Source organism: Nicotiana tabacum, chromosome 15, assembly GCF_000715075.1.
Source record: "Nicotiana tabacum cultivar K326 chromosome 15, ASM71507v2, whole genome shotgun sequence".
Lineage (NCBI taxonomy): Eukaryota > Viridiplantae > Streptophyta > Magnoliopsida > Solanales > Solanaceae > Nicotiana > Nicotiana tabacum.
Window position 1 is genome coordinate 5,773,082 of NC_134094.1, and position 19,688 is coordinate 5,792,769.

General features: G+C 34.5%; 1 protein-coding gene across 1 annotated transcript; it reads left to right on the forward strand.

Annotated features, from left to right (window-relative positions):
* Positions 1–262: 262 nt before the first annotated feature.
* On the forward strand, positions 263–1,496 carry LOC107815930 (3'-5' exonuclease-like). The gene has a single exon (XM_016641582.2). The coding sequence runs from the start codon at positions 737–739 to the stop codon at positions 1,433–1,435; it is 699 nt and encodes a 232-aa protein (XP_016497068.1). The 5' UTR covers positions 263–736; the 3' UTR covers positions 1,436–1,496.
* Positions 1,497–19,688: the final 18,192 nt, after the last annotated feature.

The window sequence follows — 19,688 nt, forward strand, 5'->3', positions numbered from 1 at the left end:
ATATTCTCTTTTGTTGACACTTTTTTACTTTCTGGAAGTCATTTTAAGTCTTAAAAAATGTTTATGTAACTTTTAAAAATTCGAAGTATTAAAATATTTAGCTTCGAAACTTAATTGTGATGTTTTCCTATCAAATTAATTTTTTAGCTATTAATTAATATCTCTCATCTGTGTGTAAAATTAATATCTTAAACTTCATATCAAATTTCATCCATCAACTAGACATGTTAATTACATTACGTACTAAAAGTGAAAGAAACATTGTAAAGGGACTTGATATTATAGGAAATTTTGATTGGTACATAATATATGGATAGTTTCAAAATTTTGAAGTGATTTTCTTTATTCGAGTTGTCTAATTTTTGTGAGCGTATTAAAAAAAAAATTTTAACAAAGGGCTGCTATTATAAGCAATTTAGTCGGAGAAATAGGAAATTGATTTTACTTGTTTATTTGACCCGAGAGAACCGAAAGGTAATAGGAAAGTTGGTTTTCCGAAACTAAAACCAAAACCAACTAGGAAATGCTCAAATAGGGAAGTCCAATCCCAATCCCACTCTATTCAGGTTATTTCAAGCTCTTATATGTACAGCATGAAATTCTCTGTTTTTAACAATATTACGTAACATTATTGTTCATTCTCTTATCATTCATTCTGTCTACATATCACTCCTCGGGTGCGATTCTTTTCTGAACCACACGTAAACGCGGAATAACTTATGCACCGTTCTGCCTGATGGCTAATTACCTTGTGCCTTTCTATGAATCCCAAATTGAAATTACTGTCACCAAAGAAGCAACAATTGTTGATCATTGGATTCTGCAAACTGTGCACACGCCTCGTCGTAGACTCCACAAACTCCTTATCGGTCTGAATATCAAATGGCTCCCGTGTTCTAAACCCGAGGACGAGGACGAGCACTCAGTTGCTCTTCTCCAGCTCTGCGTTGGCGATCGTTGCCTAATATTTCAACTCCTTCACAGAGATTTCATTCCTCAAAGTTTCATAGACTTTCTCATTGACCCAAATAACACGTTCGTTGGTATTGGAGTTGAGGGAGATGTTGAGAAGTTGTTATGTGATCACGGGTTGTACGTAGCGAATACTGTTGATTTGAACAAACTGGCATTGTTGACTTACGAAGAAGAAGTGTATGGAAAGATGGGTTTGAAAAGAATGGCAAAAGCAGTACTTGGAAAAGTAATGGAAAAGCCAGAGGATGTTACTTTGAGTAAGTGGGATGCTGAGAATTTGAGCTGTGAACAAATTGAATATGGTGCTATTGATGTTTTTGTGTCGTTTGAATTAGGGAAGAATTTGTTTAATATACTGTCGAACAGAGATAGCCGTCGCGTTAAGTTTCAGCCATGGCTGCTGCTAAAAGAGACGTTGATGAGGTTGCAAAATCTTGCTCTTGATTTGAATCTGAAATAAATACATAAACTGAGAAAAGAGATCAAGGACTGATAAGAAAAGTTTTTATTATTAGAATAGATAATTGTAATTACTTTCTCCAGTTTCTTGAGAATTTATACTACATTCATATCATTTTTTTTGCCGAAAAAAATGGGGAGTCTAATGCACCAGAGTCCAGTATATCAAGAGAATGGATGCACTCTATTGTGAAGAGGTGGATCTAGAATTTATATTTGACTGATTTAACTTTAGTCTTTTACCAATGACCCACTACACTTTTAAAATTATAGGTTCAAAATTATATTCTTTTTAAAATTTTAGTAATTTTCACAAATATATCTATATTCAGTGCTGAAAAATAGATTGTTGAGAGGGGAATTTGACTGCCAGTTTCACTTGTAGAGGTGCACCCAAAATAATTGCATTATAATAGTCTTTGAACATGGGTTCACGCACATATATTTAAATAATTTTGAAGAAATATAACATAGTTATACATGATTTTGGATAGGAGTATGGGTTCACGTGAATTCATATTGCTAAACTTGGATACGCCTCTAACCAGGCATCTCACGTCCAAGCAGGAAGGATCGCACCCCAAAGGGTTTGATGTAAAAAGTCTATCTTAATACAAATATTAGTGATTGCTTTTACAATTTTACCGTTGGTCCACACACTCACCTTAAAACTAAATTGTTACTAGTATTACATTGCAAATAGTAACCTTTTGTCAAGACAGAGACTTTAGAGTCAAACTAGTTTAGTTTTTTGGTTTTATGCCTAGTGAAACTGAAAAACCAAAATAAGAGTACGAAAATTAGACAACTCTGACTGAACTCCTTTTTTTTTCCCATCCGATGACTTGTATTCGCTTTGAGATCTGACTAATTCTGATTCGCGTTCAATAATCTTACTTTGGGGTAAAGTGCTCCCAACAAAGGCGATATTGTTAGGGTATATATTGTTAACCATGCATTTAGACATAATATATTCTAATAATTTTCATGGTTAAAAGTCTAAGTGGGAGATTGTTGAAATATATACTATTAACCATAGATTTTGGTTTGGATATAGTATTTATTATGAAATAATTACTTATTCAATTTTAATAAAGTTTTAAATAGGTCATATATCCGTTTGTGTCCTTTACTTATATAGTAGATGATTTAGTGTATAGAGTTTAGCTTATACACGAAAGATTAAATAATCGGTTCTTATGAGTATAAAGATCATGTTCACAATCTAATGATAGAATTGGACAAACCATAAGGAATGATTGTAGCACAAGATTAAATATAATTTATCTTGATTATTGGAATGGTTTAATTCCAACTTCTTGTGCTAGTATATTTTGTATGCATTGAACGGACCAAGTAGAGATAAGTATTTTATATTGACTTAATAAAATAAATTCTCTAGCCATTAAATGTACTTATACTTTTAATCTTGATATAATTATTATTAGCTGTGTATATTATTACTGTTTTGATTTATTAAAATACAAGATCCTTTCGTGGGTCAATATGCCTGGTAAATTGGACAATAATGATATACATTGGCAAAGCAATAGTTAGTTGATGGAATCTAGTCTCGGTCTAGAGATTGATAATATACTTTTATGAAAACTTATAAGTTTTCATGTGTAAGCCCTGCAGGTGGATTTTGTATCCGTCACATGAAATAAGTTAAGCGATAATCTAAAGAAAATAATCAATGAATTAAATTGTTAGTAATTTAATTTATTTGATTAGTATCTGAATCTTAACATGGGGAGTTAAATAAGATTTAATGGAAGAATTTCAAAATTGAACTGAGGAGTGCAGTTACGAATTTTTAGTGAAATAATTCGTAATTTATTATGGTAGTATTAATTCGGATATTTCGAATTAAGTCCATAATAGGAAGCCTCTTTAATTAAATACTGCGGTCCTAGTTGTGCCCGAATAATTAAGAATTAAATGGAATTCTATTTCTTGGTGGAAAAGGAAGATCGAACATGTTTAGGAAAAAGTTTTAAACCCTAAAACTTATGGCTATATAAAGGGGTCTTATTCCATAAAGAGGCTATGGTTTTTACTACACGATTTTCCTAGGAGAAACTCGCTCACACGAGTTTCGCTAATTTCGGGCATTATTCGGATTATACAGCAGAAGACCGTGGAGCTGGAGGATGATCTCCTAGATGGTTTTTGCTTATGCTTGAAGGTCTTTTCGCGATCGCAGTCACGTTTCAAGAGATAAGTACCGATTTTATGTTCGATTAAAATCTGTGACTATGTGTTGTCTATATTACATGCAAGTGATCCTGACTATTTGTTTCCGCTGTTTATATCTATTTTCCATCAATTAGTAATCTGGTATCAGAGTTTGCTTGCATCTAACTAGATAACATGATGTATATTTGTATATGTGTTCGATTATATACATGAATATGTTGTTTTTAACATAAGTTCGGTTTTATCAAATTTGTTTTATTATTTGTTGAGTTGTTGTCAATAGCGGGACAATAGTCTAAAACATCATACGGACTTAGTCGAAACCTCAAATCACATCAAATAACGCTAAAATCATAATCACATCCCAATTCAAGCTTAATGAAACATAAGAATTTTCAACTTCTACATTCGATGCCGAAACCTATCAAATCACGCCCGATTGACCTCAAATTTTGCACACAAGTCATAAATGACATAACGGAGCTATGAAAATTTTCAAAACTGGATTCCGACCCCCATATCAAAAAGTCAACTCCCCGGTCAAACTTCCAAACTTAAATTCCTATTTTAGCCATTTCAAGCCTAATTTCACTACGGACTTCCAAATAAAATTTCGATCACGCTCCTAAGTCCAAAATTACCATACAAAGTTGTTGAAATCATCAAAATTCTATTCCGGGGTCATTTACACATAGGTCGATATCCAGCCAACCTTTTTAACTTAAGTTTTAAACTTTGAAACTAAGTGTTCCAATTCATTTTAAAAACCTCATCGGACCTAAACCAATTACTCTGGCAGGTCATATATCAGTTATTAAGTACAAAATGAGTAGTAAATAGGAAAATGGGGCTACAACTTTTAAAATAATTGGCTGGGTTGTTACAACTTCTAAAAACATAGTTTATTAAATAATCCTATTATAGAGAACTGATATTTGTGCTAACAATTACCTTCTTTTCTTTAGAAAAATAAAATAAACCTCCTTTCGTTCCTTTGAATATCCAATAAATGCGCAAACATTCATCCTTGATTTTATCTTATCCGTTTTCCCTTTCAGTGTATATATTGGACAATTTCGTATCCGATGCCGCAGACCGAATTTACATTAAGTCCATAGTTATATAGGGTCCAAGATACTGACTTAGAAAGAACTAAAATTAGAATGTAACTGCAGTTTCAAAGACATATCCATAATGAAAAAAGAAACAAATTAGAATAACTCACCATTAATCTAAACATCTCCATAAGAGTCCTATTTCTTCTCTCTACTACATCGCTATATTATGGAGTATCTGGTGTAGACAATTGAGATATATTCTTCTATTTTGATGAGTAACTAATGAACTTTGTAGAGAAGTGCTAGCCACCTACGATGAGATCGTAGTAATTTAATATATTTTCATGATGCTTTCCCGTATCAAGCCTTAAAATCCTAAAATTATTCAAAGCATTCAGACTTACGGTGCATCAAATATATATTCATATTTTGAATAATCATTTATGAACATCATAAAATGACTCAAAATAACCGCTTGCCTATTTGTTCATTAGACAACACAATCAAAATGGATTACTTCTAACTTATCACTGGCTCTCTTTCCTTTGGAGCAGAGATGTCTCTTAGTCATATTTTCTTCTAAACATGATCCACAAGTTGGTAGTGCCTTTACTTTCAATGATTCTTAGGTTCATCCTTGACCAACTTGACATCCTATCCATATTAATATGACTTAAACAGAAGTGCACTGATAAGTTTTACTCAATTTTGAAGAATATTTTCTCTTATGAGGTAGACTAATATCGTTTTGTTCAGGAGATACATTAATTAACAATAACAAGGTCATGCATCCATGTATCACAAGAGATAAAATATTTACCAAGCTCAATAACACAAGATTTATTCGAAAATAAACCAAATATCCATCTCCTATTTTGCCTAGAAACAGGAATCAATTCCTTCTAGCAAAAGGTATATATTTTGCATCCTTTAAATTAATGTTTTATCGCTATCAAAAAAAATTTTAACAAGTAATACGGTAAATTGCATGAATTTGTTGTGGAGTTGAGATATAACATTAAATAGATCATAATAAGTTAAAATACTGAATAATAAAATTCAGACTGCATTCAATATATATACATACATACATCTCGAATAGCAAATTTCGATGGAAAAAGTGTCATTCATGCAAAGTATGTAATATAATGCAAGAAATATACAATCCAAAAGGAAACAGAACCAACTCGGATGGAGAGTAAACTGTTATTTTCAGTCAATTGTATATACTTTAATATAAAAATTTCAAACGTACTATACACATATATTCATGCACCTTGAATAGAAAAATTCGATGGGAAAAGAACTACTCATGCAACATATATATGTAATGCTAGATCATTCACTCCAATAAATTAAAACAGACCCCAACTCAGATGGAGAGTATACTGTTAATTTAAGTCAAGTAAACATCATAATTAATAGCTCTAGTTCCATTGATCCAACATGTATACTCAGATGGAGAGTAAGTACATGATATCAATAACTAGTATTTACCTAGTGAGCTTACAATAAATATATTCGATATGGAGGAAGACCTAAAGTCGACACGTAAATTTATACTCACTTGAAATTAAAAGTGTGAGATCACTTAATCATGGTTGTATTATAATTAAAAAATTGATTCAACGTGTAAACTCAGATGGAGAGTCAATACATGTTATCAACTACTAGTAATTATACTATATGAGTTCATAATAAATTTATCCGATATGGAGGAAGACCAAAAGTCGACACACACATTTATTAACTCACTATAAATAGATAGTGGAGACCATAGGGGTTAATTCCTATCACCACTTGATCACAACTACGAAATCTTCTCTAAGGATTAAGTTTCAAAATTCACAAAATGCTCAAAAACCTATCTAGACAGTCATGAAACACTAAATTAATGTTATTCACTGCATACAATAAGTAATATTTATCGGGATTTTCCGATAGACCTACCAAATTTCAGATCAATTGGAGATCATAAAAGTCATGATCTTCAAAACAACAACCAAATTTGAAAAACTATCATTTAAGAATTTTTAGGAATTTAAAATATGGCATACATTCCAACCATATCAGTTAAATAAACATGCGTCATCATGTTCCAAATTTAACAAAAATAAGACTGACATAAAAAGAATGACTTTCATATCTAAATGACATTTTAATCCTGCAAACTGCCAAAAACCCATCTAAATGACCCTGAACTGTCGAAATACGACATAATTCTATGCATAGCAGTGAGTATTTCTTATCAGGTCATTTTCGATGAACCCACCAATTAAAGTCAATTAGAGATGATGATCACCAAAACTAGACAAAATTTGAACAAGTCATTTTAGGCGAATTTAAGATTCAACCAATATGATTTACATTCTTTCCATATATCATATTAAGTTAATCATCATGTGTAATCATGTTCTATATTTAACACAAATAAAACCTGATATATAAAGAATAATTTTTCATATTTAAAGCTTATTTAATCTAATAAACTACTTTAAACCTCATCCAAAAGACCTCGAAACACCATAAGATAACGTGATTCACTGCATAGCAGTGAGTGTTTCTCACCAAGTCATTTTTGATGGACCTACCAAATTTAAGGTCAATTGGAGTTTGTCAAAATCATGACCACCAAATCTATGACCAAGTTCGGAGAATAACTGTTTTAGGCATTTTCATAAATTAAAATAAATATGATCATACTTTATTTCTCCTTATAATTATTCCATGAGCATAAGGTATACATTATGTCCTTCCTTTTGTGTAAGGTACATAAAATTGCCTCTTACATCAAATTTTTCTCCCTTTTTATACACATGAGAATGCAAGATATTACTTTTTATCCTTTTGGGTAAAATCCTTAATATCTCTTCTCATGAATAAATTTTATTTACCAGTACTTAATGGTAAATCCCCCTTTTAGTTGATAAAAACTCCACTACTAAGACACACTTATCCGAGACAACTCATTGTAACGACCCGACTTGTCGTTTTAAGAATTAACACCTCGTTCAGTGATTTAAGGACTCGAGCAGCTTCGTAATATGTATTATGACCCGCGGGTGTGGTCGAGTTTGATTTTCGAAAGATTCAAAATTTAATTAAAAGAACAATTCTAATTTTTAAGCTTAAATAAAAAGAGTTGATCGGAGTTTGACTTTTGAGAAAACGACTCCGGAATGCAATTTTGATAATTTCAATAGATCTGTATGATGATTTCGGATTTGGGTGTATGTTCTGGTCGAGTATCAGGTGACACAGGTGTATTTCGGTGCCTATTACTGAAGGTTGGTATTTTTAAAGTTTAAGAATTTTCTAAGTTTGGGTAGAAGTAGATTTTGATGTTATCGGTGTCCGTTTGGGATTCCGAGCCTGGGAATAGCTCTGCATAGTAATTCTGGTCTTAGAGGAGTGTCCAGATGTAGAATTGGAATATGTAGGTCATTTCAGGGTCATTTGGCGAAAGTTGGAAACTTGAAGGTTTATGAAAAGTTTAACCGGGAGTGAACTTTTTGATATCATGGTCGGATTTCGATTCCGGAAGTGGGAGTAGGTACGTAATGTCAATTATAACTTGTATGCAAAATTCGAGGTCAACCGGATTTGATTTGATAGGGTTCAGCATTGAATGTAGAACTTTGAAGTTCTAAAGATCATAAAGATTGAATTGGAGTGTGATTTGTGATTTTGATGTTGATTAATGTGATTTGAGGCCTCGAAACAGGTTTGTGTTATGTATTGGGACTGGTTGGTACGATTGGACGGGGTCTCAGGGGGCCTCGGGTTTGATTCGGGGTGGTTCCGGACTAAGTTTGGGTATTTTGATGCTGCTGGTTGCTGGTTCTGGTGTTGTTCTTCGCGTTCGCGAGGACCCTCTCGCATTCGCGAAGAATGATTTTGTTGTTGGGACTTTGTTCTTCACGTTCGTGAAGAGGTTCTCACATTCGCGAAGAAGGAAATTTTGTTATCCGTCGTCTGACTTTGGAGATACATATCTCGCAATCTATAAGGAATTTGAAAATTATCTTAAATTAAAAGTTGTAGCCTTTGTGTCTAGTTTTCATAAAAGTAAATCATTTGTCATTTGGAGTTGTGTGCAAAAAGTTATGGTAGATACATTATAGGCTGTATGGGAAGAGTTTAAAAATCTCTGTTGCACATGGCTGACTTTGGAAGCTTATATCTCGCAATCTATAAGGCATCGAGAGATGAGCAACAAATGAAAGTTATAGCTCTTGGAGTCTAGTTTTCAGAAAGTGAAACCATTCATCATTTGGAGTTTTGTACATGAAGTTATGATAATTATACTAGAGGCTATCTGAGAAGAATTTAAAAATATATATTGAAGAATTTGTTCATCGCGAACGCGAGGGGACTATCGCGAACGCGAAGAACAAATCCCTGGGCAGTAGAATAAAGTCCAAATTCATCTCATTCTTCCATTTTTGGACTAAGGAAGTGTCACGACCCAAAATTCCCACCTTCGGGACCATGATGACGCCTAACATTTCACTTGCTAGGCAAGCCAATGTTAGAATAATATTAGCCATTTTAAAACAATTTTAAATTAATTAATAATAAAGGAACAAATGCGGAAGTAAAGTCTAAAATGTAGTGAATAATCCATAATAATAGCAATGTCTAAATACCATCCCATAACTAAAGTCACAAGTGCACGAGCTTCTAGAATAATACAAATAAAGGTCTGAATAAAATACAAGATGTTTGAAATATAATACACAACTGAGAAAATATAGGTAACGACCCGACCTGTCGTTTTGAACATTTTCACTTCACTTGGTTATTTGAGGGCATGAGTAGCTCCGTATGATGTACTTTGACTTGTGTGAATCGTCGTTTTTGGTTTTGCAGGTATTTCAGAATCGAATTGGAAGAAAGAATTTTATTGTTGAAGCTTTAAATTGGGAGAGTTGACCAAGTTTGACTTTTTAGCATTTGACCTCGGATTAGAATTCTGATGGTTCCATTAGGAGCGCGTCCAGAATGTAATTTGGAGGTTCGTAGTGGAATTAAGCTTGAATTGGCGAAAGTTGAAAATTCGGCGATTTCGGTCGGTAGTGAAAAATTTGATATCGGGGTCGTAATGGAATTCCGGAAGTTGGAGTAGGTTCGTAGTGTCATTTGTGACGTGTGTGCAAAATTTGAGGTCATTCGGACGTGGTTTGATAGGTTTCGACATCGGTTGTGGAATTCATAAGTTATAAGTTCTTAGGCATGAATCCGAGTTTGATTTGATGTTTTGGTCTTGTTTTGAGTAATTCATAGGTTCGACAAGTTTGAATGATGTTATGGAACATGTTAGTGAGGTTGGTTGAGGTACCAAGGGCCTCGGGTGTGTTTCGAATGGTTATCGGATGAGTTTATATGTTGAAAACAGTTGCTGTAGTAATGGGAAACTTCATAGTCGTGGTGGAAAATTTGCGGACCGCAGTGAGGCATGCGCGGGGGCGGCGAAAGTTCTCGGACCACGTATTGAGAATCCGAGGCTATAAATACGAGGTTCAGTGTTTTATTTCATATTTTGACCTAAAGAGCTCTGGTTGCGACGATGTTTCGAAGGTTTTTCAAGAAATTCATCGAGGTAAGTGATTCTAACTCGAATTTGGTTAATACACATGAATATATCAATAATTTCATCATCTGATTAGTATTTTGAGGTGGAAATTTGGGGAAAATTTTAGAAACTTCATAAAATGAAGTTTTGGGATTTGAATGTCGATCCGAAGTCGGATTTGGATGAAACTAGTGTGGTTGGACTCGTGAGTGAATGGGTGTTTGTAATTTGTGACTTTTACCCAATTCCGAGATGTGGGCCCGAGGACCGTGTTTGAGCCAATTTTGGGTTTTGGGCTAATTTGATAGATTTTCTTATGGAATTCATTCCATTAGCATATATTGATGATATTGTACTGATTGTGAATAGATTCGGAGCATTTGGAGGCCGAGTCGAGAGGCAAGAGCATTGCAAGGTAGAGATTTGACCGGTTTGAGATAAGTAACGATTGTAAATCTAGTCCTGAGGATATGAAACCCCGGATTTCGTATAATTCTACTATTTTGAGGTGACGCACGAGCTAGGTGACAGGCGTGTGGGCGTGCACTGTTGGGGATTGTGACTTGGTCCGTCCTGTAGCAACTGTAAAGTTGCATATTTTGTTGAAACTATATGATACTTATATGTTTTAGAAAGAGTTTCTGTAAATTGGGTTGAATGCCATGTTTTGGGCCTTGTGCCAGTGTTGTCTGGACCCTTAGTGGCATTTTCTTGCTATCCTATCGCTATTTTCGATTTAAAATCTATACTCAGTCATGGTTATACCTGTTCACTGTATAACTCAGTTTTTCTTACTCTATTTTGATGCATATGTTGTTTTGGGCTGAGTACCCAATTTTTACTGAAATGCCCGAGTGGCTTGAGAGGTTTATAACTGAGTGAGGCCGAGGGCTAGATTTGTGAGAATATTTATAGGATCGGGCTGCACGCCGCAGTATGTTTGATATAGGCCAAGGGACTGAGTGATTTATGCCATGATTTGGCTTGATATAGCGCTTGGGATGAAGGAGCCCCTCCGGAGTCTGTACACACCCCCAGTGAGCGCAGGTACCTACTGAGTGCGAGTGCCGAGTGCTGAGTGACTGAGAGGCATGAGTGATTGTGAGGTATGCCCGAGTGGCACGAGTGATTGTGAGGTATTCGCGAGTGGCATGAGTGACTGTGAGGTATGCCCGAGAGGCATGAGTGACTGTGAGGTTTGTCCGAAGGGGATGTATATGAGTGATGTTTTCCCCGAGGGGCTGTTTATGATTTCATCATTTTTGCTCACCTTTGCATTGATCCTCTATTTGAAAACAGTTGAAAAATATCTTTGAATGATTTTACTGAAACTGGGTTTAAACGAGATGATTTGATTCAAACACTGATTTTGCATGTTGTATTTTACTGAGATTTCATGATATGAACTTTACATGCTTTATTGCTCGTCACTACTGCTCAGTCTTTATTTATTGTTGTTACTTGCTGAGTTGGCGTACTCACATTACTCCCTGCACCTTGTATGCAAATTCAGGCATATTTGGACACGGTAGCGGTTGTTGACTATTCCGGTTGTAGATTCCTTTTCCCGGGGATAGCAAGGTAGTTGCCTGGCGATCGCAACCCTGCTCTTCTCCCTCTTATCTTCCTTTAGTTGTATTCAACTATTTTCGAGGCTGAGTTAGTCTTGATATTGTTAGACAAATTGTAGTAGATGCTCATGACTAGTGACACCCCGATGTCGGGCTTTTCTTTTCCGCATTTTTGTTTTGATTTGAACTCCTTTACGAAGGTTTTTACGCTAAATAGCCTTGAAATTATCCTTGAAATGAAAATATCGGTTTGTTTTGGAATGAGTCTGCTTGCCTAGTTCCACGATAGGCTCCATATCGACAGGTTAGATTTTTGGGTCATGACAATATATAAGGGGACTTCAGAACTGCGAACTCTATGCAGTTATATCTCAAGTCTCCATTGGTAGTTGTATCCAGGCAAATCTACGGTATGTCGATGGAACCAATTCTGAAATCTGCACAAGAAGTACAGAGTGCAGTATCAATACAACCGACCTCATGTACTGGTAAGTGCCGAGCTTAATCTTGACGAAGTAGTGACGAGTCTATAAAAAGATACGTACATAAACAACCTGTACAAGTATATACAAATACGAAGTAACAATAATACAATAAATAATAATTTATAAATTGGGCGGGAACATGCGAAGGGGAAGGATATAATAATTTCAGCAGGAGAAGTGTCACTTGGCAACCAATTAATGTATCAACAATAAAATGAGCAATTGATAAATATAAAAATAGCACGGCACTACCCTTCGTTCTTTTACTCTCAATGGACACGGCATCACCCTTCGTGCTTTTACACTCACAAATGGCACAGCAACACCTTTCGTGCTTTTACACTCACAATTGGCACGACAGCACCTTTTGTACTTTTACACTCTTCCTTACCATAAAAATAATAATATAAATTTAGAAGAGTATTTAAATGCGGGGATATAAACTTATCAATCAATTCAATAAACAAATACCGACTTCACCTTCCAAAATAATCAACAATAATTAAATGAATAATAATTTCACAAATAATGATCAAATAATCAATAATAAACTTAAACATGAATATCTTTAATTAAATAGACAATTATTCACAATAAACAAATTTCACCCGCATACTTTGACTCACCCACAATGCATAAGTACTCGTCACCTCACATATACGTTGTACCCGCACATTAAATCATGTAGCAAATAGACAAATAAGTCTCAGGACTTGTTGGTGTATTTGATTGGGGTACCGAGAGCCTCAGGTGAGTTTCAGATGGTTAACGGATCATAAGTTAGACCTAAACAGTTGCTGCAAAAGCTGCTGCAATATTTCTACTGGAAATGCAAAAAAATCGAGCCCAGAAATCGAGCCGAGGATCGAAGTCCGAAGATCGAGGCCCAGGATCGAGGCCGAGATCGAAGGCCGAGGATCGAATGCCCATGATCGAAGCCATGATCGAAGGCCATGATCGAAGACCCAGGATCGAGGGCCAGGATCGAGGCCCAGGATCGAAGCCAGCCTGGGCAGATCTGTAAATTATAAAGCAGGGGACTTCGTCCCATTCGCCATTTTTGATTAATTGGAGCTTGAGCAAAGGCGATTTTTGATAGATTTTCAAGGAAAAACTTTGGGGTAAGTGATTCTAACTCAGATTTGGTCAATATACGTGAATATATCATTATTTTCACCATTTAATTAGTGTTTTGTGATTGATATTTGAGAAAATTTTAGAAATATCATAGAAACAAAATTTTGAGATTTCGGTGTCGATTCGAAGTCGAATTTGAGTGAAACTGGTATGGTTGGACTCATAATTAAATGGGTTATCGGATTTTGTGAGTTTCGTCGGATTCCGAGATGTGGGCCCTACGAGCTATTTTTGAGTTAAATTTAAATTTTATTGAAAAACGTAGTATTTGCTTTTGAAATTAATTCCTATAATTTTTATTGACTGTATCGAATTATTTTGGCTAGATTCCAGCCATTCAGAATTGGATAATCGAGGAAAAGGCCTACTAGTGGATTAAATTAGAGCAAGTCGAGGTAAGTGAGTTGTCTAACTTTGTGTGGGGAAAATTTCTCCTAGGATTGGTATTGATGTGATAATTGTAATTTATTGAAAGTCTTGTACACGAGGTGACGAGTGTGTATACAAGCTAAATGTGGAAAACTCTGGTTTTAAAAAATGTGTATATCTCTGTCACACATTAATTAAATTATTTTATCATCATCATTATGACACTTACCTCGCTTTGCAACCAAATTCAAGTTTCCAATACACTCTTGCCTCGCAACTTAGTGTCCGAAATCCTCAAATCTAGTCATAAACAATTCAATATATTCAATATAAATCGTAGAAATTAATTCTATATGAATTTACTAATTTTCCGGATTAAAATTTGAAATCTATATAAAAAAATCAGTAGGACCCACGTATTGAATCCAAGAAAAACTCACGAAATCCGAACATCCGTTCCGATACGAGTTCAACCATACAAAAATTATTGAATTCCGACATCGGATTGACCTTCAAATCTTAATTTTTTGTTTTTGGAAAGTTTTACAAAAATTCTAATTTTTCCCATCTAAATCCAAAATAAATGATGAATACAGACTTAGATTTATGAAATATAACCATTATATATTAAAGAACACTTACCCATTTCGAAATTGTAAAAAACTCCTTTGAAATCCCCGCTAAACCGAGTTCTAATTGAGGGTTTGTGATAAAAAATATGAAAAATCCTGTTTTAGGTTCTGTTTTAATTAACTGGGCGACAGTGTTCATCGCGTTCGTGTGAACACTGTCGCGTTCGTGAAGAGATGCGCCTGAGTGGCTTCCGCGTTCGCGAAGAGCTGCGCCTGAGCGGCTTCCGCATTCGCGAAGGATTGCACGTATTCGTGATGATCTATCCCCCCTGGCCATCGCGTTCGCGTAGAACAACCCACTGATCCCTAGCCCCCTTCCAATAACTCTACGCGTTCGGGTGTTGCCGATCGCGTTCGCGAAGAGCTGGCCTCGCGTTCGCATAGGATAAACTATCCCCTAGCCCAACTCACATTTCGCATTCGTGTGAGAGCTTTCGCGAACGCGAAGAAGGAAACCAGAAGCCTTAAGTTGTAGAAAACTAGATTTTCTAAGTTCAAAATCATCGCATAGCCTATCCGAAACTCACTCGAGCCCTCGGGGCTCCAAACCAAACATGCACCCAAGTTCTAAAATATCATACGAACTTGCTCGCGTGATCAAATTGCCAAAATAACACCTAGAACTACGAATCGGATACCAAATCAAAGGAAATTTTCAAGAAAACTTTAAAACTTCTACTTTCACAATCGAACGTCCGAATCACGTAAATTCAACTCCGTTTCTCACCAAATTTGACATACATGTCATAAATATTATAGTGAGCCTGTACCAGGCTCCAGAATCAAAATACGGACCCGGTATCAACAAGACCAAACATCAGTCCATTCTGAAAAATCATTAAACTTTCAAACTTATAATGTTTTATCAAAATTCCATATCTCGAGCTAGGGACCTCGGAATTCGATTTCGGGCATACGCACAAGTCCCAAATCACTGTACGGATCTACCGGAACTGTCAAAATTCTAATCCGGGTCTGTTTGCTAAAAATATTGACCAAAGTCAACTTAATTAAGTTTTAAGGCTCTATTTCACATTTTAATCTATTTTTCACATAAAAGCTTTACGGAAAATTATACTAACTGCGCACGCAAGTCGATGAATAATGAATAGTGCTTTTCGAGGTCTTAGAATACATAATTAATTATTAACTTTAAAGATGACATTTTGGTTCATCACAGGAAGCTCGGGTGAGGCGAGTTTTCGAGAGTTTTTCAAGGAAAACATTGGGGTAAGAATTCCTAACTTGATTTTGGTTAAATTACATGAATCTATTATTGTTTTTATCACTAAATTAGTGAATTGGGTCGAAAATGGTAGAAATTCTCTAGACTTTAATTTAAGATTTGAAGGGCGATCCGTTATCGGAATTTGATAATTTGGTATGGTCGAACTCGTATCGGAATGGGTGTTCGAATTTCGTAAAAATTTTGTCGGGTTCCAAGGGGCGAGCCCCGCGCTGTCTTTTTAGAATAAAATTTTAAGTTGGTGTTTTATTATCCAGAATTTTTTTCGATGAATTTTAATGAAGTTATACAATTAATTTTGTTAGATTTGAGCCGTCCGAACGTCAATTCAAGCAAGAAGGTGATTTTGGAATATCGACATAACTTCAAAAAGGTAAGTATCTTACCTAACCTTGAGTGGAGGAATTACCCCTTAGGCATTGAGTCTTATGTGGAAAACTGTGTAATCGAAAACCATGTACACGAGGTGACGAGTACGTACTTGGTTTATATGTGCAAATTATATTGGCAAATTCTTAGATGCCCTTATGTACTAAATTAGAAATTATTGGCACTTATTAAATCCTCTATTTGTTATGCCTAAATCCTTGTTTGTTGAATTTATTTTTATATGATGATTTGGTGTGATTGCCACCTTGATTTTTTTATGTGAATCCCGTATTTTTGTTGAGTTGATATTTTCTGGAGATAATTTCATTATGAATTATTCATTGCAAATAATTTATTAAATAATTTTAAAATTAGGCATTAATCTATTTGTCAAAATTTTGGATTAAAGAAGGTGTTGTTCCTTGATGAATTACTTTCCAGTTCATGTTGTTGAAATTGGAATTGAGTTATAAATGTCGTAAATCATACTGAGGCAAAGTGTTAAATTGTGAAATATTATTTAGTTGAGTTTTTCACTCCCGAACATTTTGTTAAGATTTTGTGTGCATATTATGGTCGATCCATCGGCTTCTTATTGTGGAAAATAATGTATTGTTGATTTCTATGACAAGCAGTAATATTTGAGCACTTGATGTGCAATTTTTGATATGTTGTAATATTTGAGTACTTGATGTGCAATTTGCGATATGCTGTAATATTTGAGCACTTGATGTGCAACTTGTGATATGATGTAACATTTGAGCACTTGAGGTGCAACTTGTGATGTGTTTTGATATTTGAGCACTTGATGTGCAATTTATAACCTGTGATAATCGGGCACTTAAGGTGCGAATTGTGATATTGATACGCATGCGGTGGTATAAGTTCTGGGTGTTGAAACGCATGCGGTGAGATAAGGGGGGCTTGAAACGCGTGGCTAGTAGGGTAACTACTAGAAGTCATGCGGTGTGATATGGGTGGCTAAAACGCGGGATGTTATTTCGAAAAAATGAATTCTTTAAAAATTAAATGTGAAGGCTCCCGCGGTGATATAAGAAAATGAGATATTGTGAATTTACTTATGATTTGGGACTACGAGGCGGTAACTCGGGAGTGCCCTGTTGATATTTATTTATTTATGTTCTTGTCTTGGGTGATTTTGTTTCATTTAATATGTAATTATTTTCTTCTTCCGTGATGTACTAGTTGACTTTATTATTATGTGTTTTGTGCTCCTAGTTGTATTGTGTTGGCTTTGACTTTTTAGCACGAGACTCTGAAGAAGTATATTTCTGGTTTTTCTTACTGATTTTCGATGATTGAGTTAATTTAAATAAAAAAAATTATTATTATATTTTAAATTAAATAGGTTTACATCCAAATTAGTAGTTTATCCGATACTTTAATTTAAGTGAAGTGTTATTTTCTTTATCCAAATAATTTCTAATAAATTCATTTATTTATTGATTTCTTACTTGATTTAAAAAAAATTTAAACTCACTTTAGTGGAAATAAATTGATCATGTGGATCTTTTATATATTGATATTGTTGGCACATGAGTTGTCTGTGCAGTTGTGATAGAAATATGGGCATGAGGTGCAGTGAAAATATGAAAGTGGGCTGAAATCCGTATGTTTATGATTTTGAAATGAGGTATCACAAAGTGACTTTTATTTGAAAGAATTATATTCAAAATATTATTTCAAAGAATTATATTCGGAAGGTATTTATTCGAAAGAATTATATGTGAAAGATTTATATTTGAAGGACATGTTTAATTGGTTGTACTTGTATTCCTTATTCATTCGAGTAATAATTATGGTGTTCTTTTTGCCTTGCTGTTTATATCACTGGTTGATTTTGTTGTTATTATTGCTAGTTATTTTTCAATACTATTGTATACTGCTATATTGCACAAGTTATTTGACTAGTGAGTGTCTTGACTGTACCTCGTCATTACTTCACCGAGATTAGTCTTGATACTTACTGGGTACCGATCGTGGTGTACTTATACTACACTTCTGCATATTTTTGTGCAGAGCCAGGTATTAGAGATATCGGACTCGGGTAGAGTTAGTGTATTGATCGCAAGGATTCAAGGTAGAGTTGCTTGGTCGTCGCAGTCCCTTGGAGTCTTTCCATTTTATTGTACTGTTAATTATTATTCGAACAGTATTGTATATTCGATCCTTGAGATCATTTCATAAATCCAGTTAGAATTCGTGACTCAGTATTACCAGTCTTAGGAGGTTGTTTGTAATTATTTTCGTTGTTGGTTTATGTGTTGAAATTTTTTTTTGGCTTGAATTGTAATTATAATCGGCTTACTTAGTCTTAGAGACTAAGTGTCATCACGACGTCTGTGGTGAGATTTTGGGTCGTGACACTCATACATGGTACCATTGAGAATATTCGATGACATCGAATAAATTAACCACTTTAGTGGATCCAATTTATTAATCATAACTCTCAATTCTTGGCATAATTGCACATGTATAAAACTATTAAGAATTTTCAATGATTCTAAATAAATAAACCACTTAAGCGGTACCTATTTATTAATCATAAAATCTTAATTTATAATAGTATATACACACGAACAAAGAAGATATGCCCATATAATTATTCAACAAAGAGAAGATTAGATTGGCTAAACACTTGTCGAAAGCAGAAACCTAGAGTTTCGTAAAAAAAAATCATTCTTTGATTTTAAAAATCTTAATCACAAGAAAAGGCATTTTTGAAATTACCGAAAACAATAGGTTGATACCCACTAGGCAATTTTATCATTCAGCCGCCACCCAGAAACCTTAACATTGTTCCCATTATTCTTGGTTTTCTATCAAAATCAAACATGGAAAGGTTATAATGGGTTGCCCAACCCGATTAACCAACCTGTTCGATTTTTCCTAAGTCTTTATATACAAATTGGTGTTGAATACCACTACTCCGCAACTAAACGCAATACATCTATTTTATCTTCCTAAATTTGCCTGAAATTTTTCCTACTAAAAGTTTTAGCTATTTAGTTGGAACTTTGCTTTCTTTTATTCTGTTGAATTTTCTTCAATTAATTTATTATTAAAAATGAAGTATTTTACATTAAATAGTTGGATGTTAAGTCAAGAGGTTAATTTGTAAAAATATTATTTCTGCTGAATATTTTGTGAAGATTTTTGTATTCATTGTGATTGAGCTGCGAGCTCCGTATTGTGGAAATAATGGATATTATTTTGCTGAATATTTTGTGAAGACTTGTATTTACTGTGATTGAGCCGTGAGCTCCTTATTGTGGAAAGATATTCTGATTTTAATTTATTTTGGCAAGTTGAAATATTTGGGCAGTTGAGATACAAATTGTAATATATTGTGATATTGATACGCATGCAATGGTATAAGGTCTGGGTGTTGAAACGCATGTGGTGAGATAAGGGTAGCTTGATAAGCGTGGCTAGTAGGGGAACTACTAGAAGTCATGCGGTGTGATAAGGGTGGCTAAAACGCGGGTTGCTATTTGAGGAAAAATATTTTCTTTAAAATAAATTGTGAAGGCTCCCGCGGTGATATAAGAAAATGAGATATTGTGAATTTATTTATGATTTGGGACTACGA

What these genes read in the sequence shown, in the direction of transcription:
- LOC107815930 (XM_016641582.2), top strand. Translation starts at nt 737, where the DNA reads ATGGCTAATTACCTTGTGCCTTTCTATGAATCCCAAATTGAAATTACT.